The following is a 13,291-nucleotide window of genomic DNA, read 5'->3' on the forward strand; positions in this document are numbered from 1 at the left end:
TGCTTCTCTTATGTGCCCTTGTTTCCCTTGGACCCAGCTCATGCTCTGGTCCTTGGATTTGAATTCATGCCTAGAGACCTCCAGGCTTCTTCCAGTCATCCAGGTCACTCATACATCCTCCACATCCAATCTATTACCAAGGCTTGGCAATTCCACTTTCTCCACATCTCTCCCATCTGTCCCCTTCTCTCCATTTACACTACAAACAGCTTAGTCTGGGTCCTTAGCATCTCTCTCTTGGGCTGTTGCAATAGCTCCTACTGATCTCCCTATGTCCAGGCCTTCACTTTTCCAATACATCTTTTAGACAGTTGTCAAATGGATATTCCTACAGCACACGTCTGACACTTGTTCCCTTGACTGAATTTCAGTGGCTTCCCATTGCTTCTAGGATAAAACATAAACTCCTCAGCCTGGCATTTAAAGCCTTTCACAATCTAGTTTCAATCTATTTTTCCAGACTGATCACACATCACTCCCTCTCAAGCACTCTATGCTCTAGACAAAGAAGCATACTGTTCCCAGTACAAAACATTCCATCTACTACTACCTTGGTGCTACTGCAGTCTTTCTCCCTTCCCCTCTACCTTTTGGATCCTCTGGCTCTCTTTAAGGTTCAGCTCAAGCAACTCTCTCCAACAACTTTTCACTGATTCACCTATCACCAAACCCAAATCAGCACAATACAGTAGAAATATCTATGCATATAGAGTCAGAACATCTAAGTTAAAAACCCACTCTTGACACTTAACCTATGTGACCTTGGACAAATTATTTAACCTCAGTTACATGAGCCTTAGTTTTCTCATGTAAAAGGTTTGGGCTGGATGACCTCTAAAGTCCTTAAAAGCCTTAGACTTAGGATCCTAGGATCTTCTAGTTATTTATCTAGGATTATGTGTTCTTCCAAGTAGATGATAAGTTCTTAAGAGTGGGGACTCCCTCTCTTTTGGTCTGTCTCCCTACCCCTACTCCCATTCTCTTTCTCCCACCCCACTGTCTAGGTAGATAGATGGATAGATTTCATTTTTGTGGATGTATCCTACTTGGTGCCTAGCGCATAATCAAGACACTTAACAGATGTTAGAGACAGTGCAGTGTCCCAGTGGATATAGCACTGGAACTACCATCGGGAATACCTAAGTTCAAATTTAGCCTGAGCAAGCCATTTAACCTCTGTCTTGGTTTCCTTATCTGTAAAATGGGGATGATTATAGCACCTACCTCCCAGGATTATAATGAGGATCAAATGAGGTTGTATGTGTAAAGAGCTCTGAAAACCTTAAAATGTTATATAAACACTAATTTCTCTTCTTTTTTCTGCTGCTGCTGCTGCTACTACTACTACTATTACCACTGCTGCTGCTACCACTACTACTATCACCACCACCACTACTACTACTATAATCACTAACTGAAATATCAGAGTTGGGGTATTTTTTGTGGGGAGAGGTACACCTGCAATTTCATTGTTGCGAAGGGCTCTCAATGTGGAAATTTCACAGGTACAGATGGAAAATCCATCTGTAACTTAGTCTGAGGTAGCTGCTAAGGGCAGTGACCACACAGCCAGAATGAGTTGGATGCAGGACTTGACCCAGGCTTGTCCTGACTCCAAGGATAATCCTCTATGTACTACAGTGCTATGGCAGTTGTTATCATTCACAAACTTTTGGGCTGAGGCATAATAGAAAACCACTCCATGGTTTGAGCACATTCTTGTCTGAAGAGCAGAGGGGGGCTAGCTGCCCCTGGAGGCTCTTGCTCAGGTCCAGGCTTCTAGAATAATCACTCCTTACTTCCTTCAAGAAGTCCCTTATCCAATGCCCATTCTGCTGCTCAGCATGGAGTCTGAGTTATGGGTCCCTAGACCCAGGAAGTCTTCCCCCGCTAGGCTTATCTGCTGGTGTCTCAAATAAATCCAGTGGCATATGCAAAAGTTGGCCTCACTCACTGATAGGATTATCAGGAACAGGAAGAACTGCCATTCTCTGAATTGAAGAAAAGGTACTTCGATTTCTGATAACTGGTGAAAACAGGCATTTCCCGGCAGCCACAGAAAGGGCGGGTGAGGACGTGAGAGAACTTAATAGGAATCTCAGACTCTATACTTTCTCTGCAGCCAGAGACAGCGATCAGGTGAGCAGAGGACAGCAGAGGAGGAACCCTTGGCAAACCAGAGCTATGTAGGCTGTCTTCATGGTTAACAAAACCATCCTAAAACAAACGAGGACTTGCAGAAAATCTCAGAAGGTGTTTGGGGTCACAGATCAAGGGTATGAAGGAGAGAAAATACTAAAATGGTTTTTGGAGTCCCTGTGTCCCCATCCCAGGGAACAAGAGGGACACACTCAGTGGCTAATGAATCTTTGTCCTATTCAGAGTTCCAGATACTAAGTGGCAACATCCAGTCTCCCTGGGATGCCTTTCCTGTCCTTACCTGTTGGCATTAGCTCTGCACTTAGCTACCATCTTCTTCACGGAAACAGGATTCTTCACTGGCCAGCTGAAGGGCTGACGTTTTGTTAAGGGTTGGCCGCACTGTCCCACAAAAAAGACACAGTAGCAGGAAAAGACAAAGGGGCGCTACTCTCTGGTTGGCTTTTACAAAAAAAGCACACCCAAATTCAGTTCTGTTTAAAAATTGACATCATTCTCCTAAACCATGTTTCTCCAGTTATCTCCCCAAAGTATTTGATTCTTAATCACAACAGGAAAGGAAAGATGAGGCAGTTAAACGGCCTCCATCCTCATGGCCTTATTACTGTGCCTTATAAATCTGTACTGATGGGACGATGGGACACTAGTCATCAGGAGATGTCAGTACACACTGTGTAATCCTAAGCAAATGACCTCCTTCCCTTCTCTGGTCCTTGGGTACTTCAATGGACAAATGGCAGAACCGGACCCTTGCCACCTCAGACTTTCTATAATTCTATGTATGATTATGTGAGATGACTTCTTGTCCAGAACATGGGCTCTGAAGTTGGAGGATCTGAGTTCAGACCCTCCTATTACCTATGTGTGTGACCTTGGGGAAATGACTTCACTGGGTCTCAGTTTCCTCATCTATACAATGATGGGGTTGGAGTGTATGTATTGGCCCCTGAGGGTCTTTCTAGCTCTACAGGTCTGAGCTTAGGACCTTCAGAGTTGGGAAATACTTTAAAAAGCATCTAGTCCAGTCTGAGAATTCAGAGAATGGCAACAGCCTTTTCCAACTGATTCCTGTCCTGCCTGGGCACAGGCTGATGAGATATGCACTAACAAGCTACTTGAGGTGCCATGGGAGGGGAAACAGGCCACGCTGGACTAATCAAGCCCAGGGACTGTTAGTCTGTGTGGCACCAGTGCCTTCCAATCTGCTCTGCCGGGCTTTCTACAATGTGCCCTGGGGCACTGGTGGCAACAGCTGCCCTCAGGAGCTCAAGGATGTCTCCACATTGCCAAGGTTCCTAGCCATTCCGTCCAGCTCAGAGAAGCAGCCCCCAGCACCCTCAGCCTGCATGCAGCCCCCTTCCCCTGTGGCTAGAGATTTGCCAGGACCACTGGGAAGCAGGGCAATACAAGGATAACCAGCGCTCTATGACACTAAAGGGCAGTGAGGGAGTGGACAAAGCAGAAAGCAAAGCAGATCAAGAGGGCTGGCAGAAGAGGGCATGAGCGGCAAGCATGGCACTTCCCAGCTCCCGGGTGGATCCCCACAAGGTAACGCATGGAATAGGTGGGGCCCGTTAGCAGCTGACCTGGTAGGTGGGAATTGTTGGCTCATGTTGCAGTAATTGGGCGATTGTGTAATTTCGCACACTAGCCAACTTAGCCTGATGTCTCCTTAATCGAATGAGAAGTAATGTTAACTCTTCAGGCTGCAGTATGTAGACACATTGTAAAGAGGAAATTAGCCATCTGCATGCAATGAGGATCACCGTAATCACGCTCTCCACCACGGTGCCGGAGAAGCATGGCATTGGATGCCACTAAGCAATTATTCCATTAATTCTATCTTTTAGCTCAGATGAGTGCAAGAGCAGATAAAGAGGCTGCCTGAAGCCCAATGGGAAGGTCAAAACCACCAGACTGTGCACATGGCCAGAGAGTTCACAGTTAACGGCCACTTGTAAGAGTTAGAGCCAAAGGGAAAAAAACTTGTGGCCAGAAAATGCCACAAGCTCTTAAGACTCTGCCCTGGGAGACAATTCAGTACAGTTTTTCAATTCTCCCTGCTCTCACCCCACCAACAACATAGCTTCCCACCAGCATCCCCCACTCCCCAACAGGCTTAGCCCCACCCATTGTTACTCACCGACTTCCCGTGTAAACTGGGAGCACTAACAGTGTGTGTCATATACCCCATGGATGGCATGGAGCGTCTGTCCACATGGGAGGAGTTCTGTAGAAGGGAAGATGGGGGAATCACACACGGAACAACCTCAGCCATGGGAAAAATGTAATGTCACCCTCTGGGTGGGGGCAAAACAAGGCAGCATGAAATTAGGAGTTGAGAGATATGGGTACCCAAGAGGAAAAGCTTAGAGCTGGAAGGAATCATTCAGTCCAATGCCCTCACTATATGAAAAAAAAGTTAAGGATCAGAAATGTTTAAAGACTTTCCCAGATTTCTGCAGCTTGTCAAGGTCATAGGGAAGATCTGAACCCAAGACTTTCTAGCTCCAAGCCCAAGATTCTACTACATCACAATTTCTGTTAGCTTGCTGTCCACCCTTGGACAATCAACTTCCCCTCCCCAGGACTCAGTGTTTTCACCTAGAAAATGAAGATAATTTTAAAAATAGCTACTTTACAGGGCTGCTGTAAGGAGAAAATGAAATAGTAGACATGATAGCCCTCTGGAAGGGGGCTATACATCATGAGCCTCTACAAAAAGATAGTCCATTGAACATTAAATAGCAGTGGGATGGAGACTTGTCCCAGGACTATTTCTAGTGGAATGTCATCAAAAAGAGGATGAGATAACCACCATCACAACAATGATGTTCACACAAAGTACCTGCTCCAATCTTCTCCAAAAATGTCTCCCTGAAGATAGAGGTTGTGAAAGTGATACTGATGAAAGGGAAGCCCCAGAAGCGTTTATTGAGTTAGAAAGATTTCAGTCTAGACCTGAGGGCAGACCATATATCTATTTCTAAAGACCAGCCCGGATCAGTGCAAAGAAGGTCTTCACCAAGTGGGTTGCCAGGGAAAGAAAAATTCAACCAGAGAATTCGTTTAGTAATTGAGGAGCTGCTATCTCCATTGGTGAGGGGAGTAACTAAATCAATGGCATGGTGGATCTTTGAAGCATGCTGCTAATATTACTACTACTAATAGCTCATCTTTCTATGGCATTTTACGATATGCAAAATGCTTTAATCAGATTATCTCCTTTAAGCTTCTCACAGCAGCCCTCGAAGACAGGTGCTATTTATCACCATTTCATAGAAATGGTGATAGACGGATTAAGTGATTTGGCCACACCAATAAGTATCTGATGCAGAATTCCAACCTGATCCCAGTCTAATGCTGCCATCACATGGCCTGTCTCTCTTGAGAATTTCCCTAGTTACCTTCTATTGATTATCTCCAATTTATCCTACCTATGGTTATTTGCATGGCATCATTCCAATTAGACTCTCAAGCACCTTGAGAGCAAGGGTTATCTTTTGTTTTTATTTTATCCCCCAAGTTTAGCACCCAGTAGGCACTTAATAAATGCTTGTTGACTGACTGAACGACTGACCGAAATCACACACAATTTCATTTTATCCTCACAAGCCCAAGAAATAGGCAAAAATTATCATTAAATCAACAAGCATTTATGAAAAGCCTACTATGTGCCAGGCAGTGTGCTAGACACTAGAGAGGAAAAGAAACCAAATCAGTCCCCGCCCTCAAGAAGCTTACATTCTACAAGAGCAGACAACCTATACAATATGTCCTACCAAAACAAATACAAATCATCCCCATTTTGTAGATAATCAAACGGGGGCTCAGAGAAACCGTAAGCTTATTCAGGGCTAGGTAACCACAATAATAGGATATAGTAAAGACGCTCTGTTTTATCAATGGCTCAAACCCTTGGTCCATAGGGGCCATTGCTTTGAAGCTCCAGTCTACCCTCAACTAGAAGAATGCATAGATCAAAAGGGATAGAATGTAGAACAGGGGATGGGGGGCTACAGGCTCAGAGATTTCCCTGCTCTCACCTTAAGAGTGTGACCCCGGACCTTTCTAGGTGACCCCCCTAGGGAAATGTCCACACTCCGCCTCTGCTCCAGTGGTTTCACGGTGACCCGCTCAGCTGGTGTGTGTGGTCTCCGTGTTGGAAACAGCCGGGGTGGGCCTAGGGGAGGGATGTCTGTTGGAGACGGTGGCACGGAGATAGATCGAGGCACCTCCAGCATGCTCCTGCTCCGGCCCTGGTCAGCAAACTCTGGAGAGCCCGCATAGATGGGGGCTGTGGGATTCCCATGCTTGAACTGCTGTCTCTGTTGCCATTCATATAGCTGCCAGACAGTGCCATCCCTGTGTGCCCGGCGCTCCTCACTGGACATCTTCAGGTGGCTGGCTCGATCCTGGGCATACTTGTAATCACTGGGTAAGTTGCGGAGTGGAGGTGGGGAATTGCCCGAGGAATGGCGGGTGTTCTTGGGCAGGGTCTGGTAGTTCTCTGAGAAGGAAAGGGACTGGCCAGGACCCTGCTGGAGGAATCGTATCTGGTCTGAGACAAGGCTGAAGAGAAGAGAGAAGGGGTTTGTCAGTCACCTTAATCACAGCTGTCAGTCAGCAGGCTTGGAGGAAAACAGATAGAAATCACCATACAAAGGCATGTCCACCAGTGTTGTTTCATCTTTATACAATCTTGCATGTTAAGAATTCAGTCCTGTAGATCAGAATTTTAGTAACAATTAAAACCCTAAGCCCATGGCCACTTCTTTAACCTTTTACCTCTTTGAAGGCAATTCCAAAATCTCTTTCTCCAATTCCATGAAATAAACATTTATTAAGCACTTACTATAGGCAAGGTAACAATAAAAAATAGCAAATTCCGGCATGTGTATATGTGTGTGTTTATACACACACACATATACATATACACACAAGTATGATACAACACACAAGCATGATATAAGGTAAAATATCATTATTCTCAAAGAGAAGGTTTGAGAAAGAAGAGATAGACTTAATGGCTGGGGCATGAGGAATCAGATATAACTTCATAAAGAAGTCTGAGAAGGATTTCTGGCAAGCTAAGAAGAGAAGGGAACACAACTGAGGAATGGAGTGATCCCTAGAGGAGGGACAGGACATGATGAGATCATGGAGGGATGAGGTGTCCAGTTTAGCTGGAATACTCATTATGTAAAGAGAAACCATGTGAAATAAGGATGGAGTCAACTTGTTACTCCCCCAGCCTCATCCACTAAGACTTCCTTATCTTGATTAATGGTGCCAACATTCTGCCCCTTACTGACACCTCAGAGTCACTTCTGACTCATCCTCCTTCATCCCTAGCATCCAGTGAGTTGCCTGGTCCCCTTGAGCTCTGTGTGGGATGGTGGACAATGCCTTGACTTGTAGTTAAAATACCTAAGATTCTGATTCTGGTTCTAATAGTAGTCATTCAGTCCCTCTGGGCCTTAATTTTTTCATCTGTAAAATGAGGATAATAATCCTTGTATTCTATTTACCTCAAAATATTGCTATGAAGAAAGTGTCTCTTTTTGTATCCCCTGTGCTTAGCACAGGGCCTGGAACACAGCAGATGCTTAATAAACATTTATTGAACTGAAAGTGTTCTATAAAGAACACAAAATTAAATAAAACATAAAATGAGGAATGACTCTTTCTTTGATTTCTTTCAAATTCATATGTTCCTTTTCTCTCCTACTGCCACTACCCTAATTCAAGTCCCAATCAACTCTCACTTGCACTACTGTAATAGTCCCCTGATTGGTCTCCCTATTTCTAGTCTCTCTTCTTGTCTAATCTAGACCACCAGAGTAGTCTTCCTCCATTATGGCTTTCCTGACATCACTCTGCTGTTCAAAACCCCTAAGTGGCTCCCCATTGCCTAGAGGATAAAGAATGGGGCTAAGTGGAAAGGCTAGCTTGGAACTCTAAACTCTAGGAGACCTGCTGTATATCTCTCTCAATCTTGCTTTTCTCTATCCCCTTTAAATGTGCCAACCACTTTATCTAAGCCCATCACCTCACTGCTTTTTCCATATCATCCCACCAAAACATCATCCCTTCTCTATTCTTTGTGAAATTCCACACACTCTTGAAGACCTAGAAGAAATCAACACTTTTTCTAGGAAGTCCGGTAGACATATTCTTCATTCCAATCTCTGTCCAAATACTTGACACCTGCAACATAAATGGTAAAGTTTTCTTGAACCACCTGCCCTCCCAGCTCAGTCTCCTAAATTCTCATGACCTCTACCTTTATTCTACCTCAACTATATAGAGGGATGCTCATAGACTTGATCCAGCCATTGCCCATAGCCAATTTACCTCCATGAATAAGAATACTGGAATTCCTCTTTGATCACAACCTGCTACCTTGCAATCTCTCCCTCTGCCTCATCCTTCTTAAATCTCTTCTTTATGCTCACTATGACCACCAGTTTCTCTACTTCTCTTTGTTCTCCTAGTCCATCATTCCTACTCTGTCTTCCCACTTACATCTCTTCACAGGTCTGATCTCATATTAACCAGCTCAAACAACACACAACCTTTGAGTTACCTATGAGTCCCTTGACCCAGTGCACTACTGGCAGTTTCAACTTATCCAAACTCAACCCTTGGTCTCCTCCACCATCCCCCTTCTCTATTCCTACCCCAAAGCTAGAGAAAGCCACACAACCACAAGACTGGGTTCATGGCAAATGTGTTACCAATCTCAGATGGACTCTCCCTAGTCTACACCAATCTGCTTTAGTTTTCCCTAATTTGCTCTAGTCCTTCTCCTTGCTAACCCTTCCACTTGTGTTCCTAATCTCATACCCTCTTATCTCTTCCAAGAGTTTCCCCCTGGATCATTCTTATCCTCTATCTCTCTCTTATCTTCAATCTCTCTTTATCCACTGGCTCCTTTCCCACTACCTACAAACATCTCATCTGAAAAATCTTAACTCTGCCATTTCTTCAAGCTATCTGCCCATATCTCTTTTCCCTTTCATAGTCAAACAAAGAGTTGTCTACACTAATTTTCTCAACTTCTACATTCTTTTCAAACCCTTGAAATCTGACTTTTTACTCCATCACTTGAATGAAACTTTTATCCAAGGCAAATCCAATAGCTTCCTCCCCCCCACCCAGTTCATATCCTTCCTAACTTCTCTGTAACTATTGACACCACTGCCCACCCCCCTCTACCTGAACACCCTTTCCTCCCTGGGCTTTCGTTACATTGATCTCTTTTGGTTGTCTTCCTACCTATCTGACCATTCTCTCTCAAGTTTCCTATACTGGATCAGCACTTCCTCCTGCCTGCCCACTAAGTATGGCATCCCCCCAAACTGTCTTGGGGCTTTTTTCTCTCTATACTCTTTCCTTTGGTGACCTCATTAGCTCCCATAAGTTTCCATTATGATCTCTATACAGTCAACTCCTGAATCAATATATGTCTACTCCTAATCTCTCGAATTCTAGTTCCATATTGTCACCTGTCTCTGAGACATCTCCTCCTGGATAATTTGTGGGCATCTCAAATTCAACACATCCCAAAACTGAACTCATCATATCTCTCCCCAAAGCCATCCCTTCTTTCTTTTGATAGCACCTCCATCCTTCCAGTCACACAGGTTTGAAATCTTAGCATCATCCTGGCCTCTTCCTTTTCCCTCATGCCTCATAACTGGCCAGTGGCCAAGTCTATTTTCACATTATCTCTTCCACCTGGCCTCTTTCTCCTGGCCACCCCTCTAGTTCAGGTCTTTAGCACCTTTTTCCCAGACTGTTATAAGAGGCTTCTAATTGGTCTCCCTGCCTCTGATCTCCTCCTTTTCTGGCTCATCCTCCATAGGGTAACCAAATTAATAGTCTGCGGGCATAGTTCTAACCATATCACTCCCTGACTCAAAAATATAAGCAGATTTCAGTTCAACACAAGGAAGAACTTTCTAATACCCAAAGTTTTCCAACAATAGAACTGACTGTGTTACTGATTCTCTGTGACTATTCAAGCAGGGGCAGATGACAACTCATTGTAGATGAGATTCATAGTTGGAATGGATAACCTCCAAGACTCATTCCAACTTGAAGTGTATGTGAGTTAATAAATGTGGACGATGAATGGAGGTGAAAAGATTACTGTCAGAAAGGCTAGGGAATAGTCAGCAGAAGAAAGAAAACTCAGAACCTTGAAACCTATCTGTAAGGCAACATTACAGGATACCCAAGATGCCAAATTCTGCATTGGGCCAGCTCAGAAATGGCATTTATCCTACTGACTCTTCATGCTGGTACAATCTCAACCCTGGGGTTTACACAATAGTGCTTAGAATTGAAGCAACTGAAAAAGGTGGTAGATATGGTCACCCATTACCAATCATCGAGGAACACAAGTTCTGAGAGGAAGAAAAGGTGAGGACCTAGTTAACCTGACTGAATAGATATGGGGGTTGATACTACAACACATGATGAAACATGCTGCCTACCTCCTGACACCCCCACTGGGGAATGTTTATTTCTTACCTTTCCTTGTACACCCAGGGGTTGGCACAGTGGCAGGCACATAGTAGGTACTTAATAAAAGCTAGCTGATTAACAAAGAGGGGATAAAATCAGGGTGCAGATTGAGGCACATTTTATTTGGACATGGCCAATGCTCGTTTCATATGACTATGCATATTTGTTGCTTTCCTTTCATTTTCATTAGAGGAGGTAGATTTTCGTTAACTGGAAAAAAATAAATTTAAAAAAAGACATGGAGATCAAGAGGTAGCTAGGTGGCTTGGTAGGTAGAACACTGGACTCGGTCTCTGTAAGATCTTGAGTTCACATCTTGCCTTAGATACTTATTAGCTATGTGATCCTGGACAAGTCACCCTCTCTCAAACTCAGTTCCTTTATCTGTAAAATAGGGATAACGATAACATTTACAGCCCATCAGCCAATCCCAGGATCGCTGTGAGACTCAAATGAGATAACGTATATAAAGTATTCAGCAAAACTTAAAGCACTTTATAAGTATTAACTAGGGGGACCTGTCTCCTGAGCTCAGCTGCTTACCACTAGATGGTGTGGTATGCTATTTAACAAATAGTGGAATTTCATTCCCCAGAAATATCACACCAAGGAAGGAACCTACCAGTAGGTGGTTGGTGGGTAGAGAAAGGAAGCTGGGCTGCAGCTCCTTAACCAAGGGGATGCCAAAATGACCTGCCAACTATTGGTATGTTTCCCACATTGAGAAATGTGTTAACCTAGACTTTTGTTAACCGTCATTCTTTCAGGCCCTGGGGAAAACCAGGAAGTGTGGGAAGTATGTCTGATGTCCTCCCACCTATTCAGAAAAAACTAGGCTGAGTCTGTGTATGAGTTTCTTTTATCCCACAGACAATTCTTCCTCTGACTTTTCCCTAGAGAATTCTCACTGCAGAAGGTGGCATCGGTTCAGACCATGGGTCCTAGGGGCATGAGCCCTGATGTCAGAGATGAGGGGAACTACCCTGGCACTGAAGGAATCAGTGGGAGAAAGAATACCGATAATTCTAGAATGGACCAGGGCATTGTACTTAGCTCAGGTGGGTATGGCCAAGGAGGGGAAGGGCCTCCTTCATTTGTCCTCCAGCCAAAGCATCTCTAGCTATGTCATCATCAGCTTTTATCATGAAGGCAGGCAGGGAAAAACAGGGGAGCAAGGTGCTGGACACAAATGAACGCCCCACTTTTTTGGGGCTGAAAGAGAAGCCTGGATGCTCATGATGAATTAAAATTGGTTCTGTGGCCCAGCAGGCCTTTGGGAAGACTTGGACACTAAAGCCCTCAGGTTCTCTGTGGGAAGGGGAGGACAGGGTTTTCATCAACCTGTCCCTGGTCTCAGCTCCTGCACCTGCTTCATGAGGAACTAGGGCTGGACTACAGGGGTTCAGTCTGCTGAACTACCTGGGAATTCCATTTCATTCCATTCCACCCATATGCTGGGCTGTGCACTAACAGAAGCTAACTGGCCACCTTCTTGAGAAAGTTACAGAAGAGAATCCTCCATGGGGAGGGAGTTTAAACTAACTGACCTCTGAGGTCCCTCTGGCTCTAAAATTCTATGAAGATAGACACAGTAAATACTGAATAAAGTGATATGCCAACTCAACAGGATGGCGTCAGTCAGAATACAGCCCAGGAAAGTCAAACCATCCAATCTTCAGCATCTGAATATAAAATCATAGGAAGCAAAATCTGAAAGGGACCTCAGAGGTCATTAGGCCTAACCATCTCACTTTCTAGATGGGGAAAATTGAGGCTCAAGGGGGCTAATGGACTTGTGCAAGGTCACACAGCTAATAAATACCAGTGCCAGGCTCTGATCCCAGGCCTTCTCTCCATCCAGCTATCACACAACTCCAAGCTCCTGTCAGTCCCCCAAATCAGTCTATCAGCAGGAAATCCTGTTCTCCTTAAGCCATCAGGCAGACTCATGCCTTTTCTATTTCAATAAGAAATAAGACTCGAGAGAAGAACAGGTCAGCAACCCAGCAGCCCCCAGCAACAATGTAAAAAAAGAAAAAGAAAAGAAAAGGAAATCTATTTTGGAAAAAATCCACAGCTGATATCTTTCCTTCTCCTTGCATCTATCACCCAACAACTGGGGCTCATACCCATACCATCACTTACCCACCCCTGGCATCTGCAGGCTCTGAGATCAACCCCTGGCCTGCTGGCTGGGACCACCAACGGGCACTCATACCTGACCCTAGTTTGCTCCCTTTTCCAGGGAGCTCCGCCATCCCCTATAAGCAGAGGCAGAGGAGACGGGGCTTATGAATGCAGAGACTCAAGGATGCCTATTTAGAACATTTTCACCAGGCTCAGCGGCTGCTCTGAGTTCCAATAGCAGCACGCCAGCCTCCGCATCCCCCAGCGGGGCTTGTGGGCTGGTGTGTGAATGAACAATGGGCATCTTTTCTGCTTTTCCTTTCTTCACTTGTGTTTGAAAAAAAACAAAAGCAAAAATGAAACCAAAAGCTATGCAATTACAGTGATTGAGCTTGGCCCCCCCAAAAGGACAGCAGAAAATACCCCCCACCTCCCTCCTCTGCCGGCCGTGACGTACGCTCAGACTTTT

The 13,291-nt window shown here is 44.7% G+C and overlaps 1 protein-coding gene across 11 annotated transcripts in view; it reads right to left on the reverse strand.

Moving 5' to 3' along the window:
- The window catches only part of PLEKHA7 (pleckstrin homology domain containing A7), a 256,560-nt gene that overhangs the window by 38,840 nt on the left and 204,429 nt on the right, over positions 1–13,291 (reverse strand). For 9 of the 11 annotated variants that reach the window (XM_072619558.1, XM_072619564.1, XM_072619565.1 and 6 more), the window contains 3 exons: positions 6,207–6,732; positions 4,304–4,390; positions 3,747–3,866 (listed from right to left, as the gene is read on the reverse strand). In XM_072619558.1, coding sequence (XP_072475659.1) covers positions 3,747–3,866; positions 4,304–4,390; positions 6,207–6,732 — 733 coding nt within the window. The remainder of the gene's footprint in view (positions 1–3,746; positions 3,867–4,303; positions 4,391–6,206; positions 6,733–13,291) is intronic. The other 2 variants (XM_072619562.1, XM_072619561.1) reach the window with 1 other exon arrangement.

The sequence above is a fragment of the Notamacropus eugenii genome, chromosome 6, assembly GCF_028372415.1.
Source record: "Notamacropus eugenii isolate mMacEug1 chromosome 6, mMacEug1.pri_v2, whole genome shotgun sequence".
NCBI classification, from domain to species: domain Eukaryota; kingdom Metazoa; phylum Chordata; class Mammalia; order Diprotodontia; family Macropodidae; genus Notamacropus; species Notamacropus eugenii.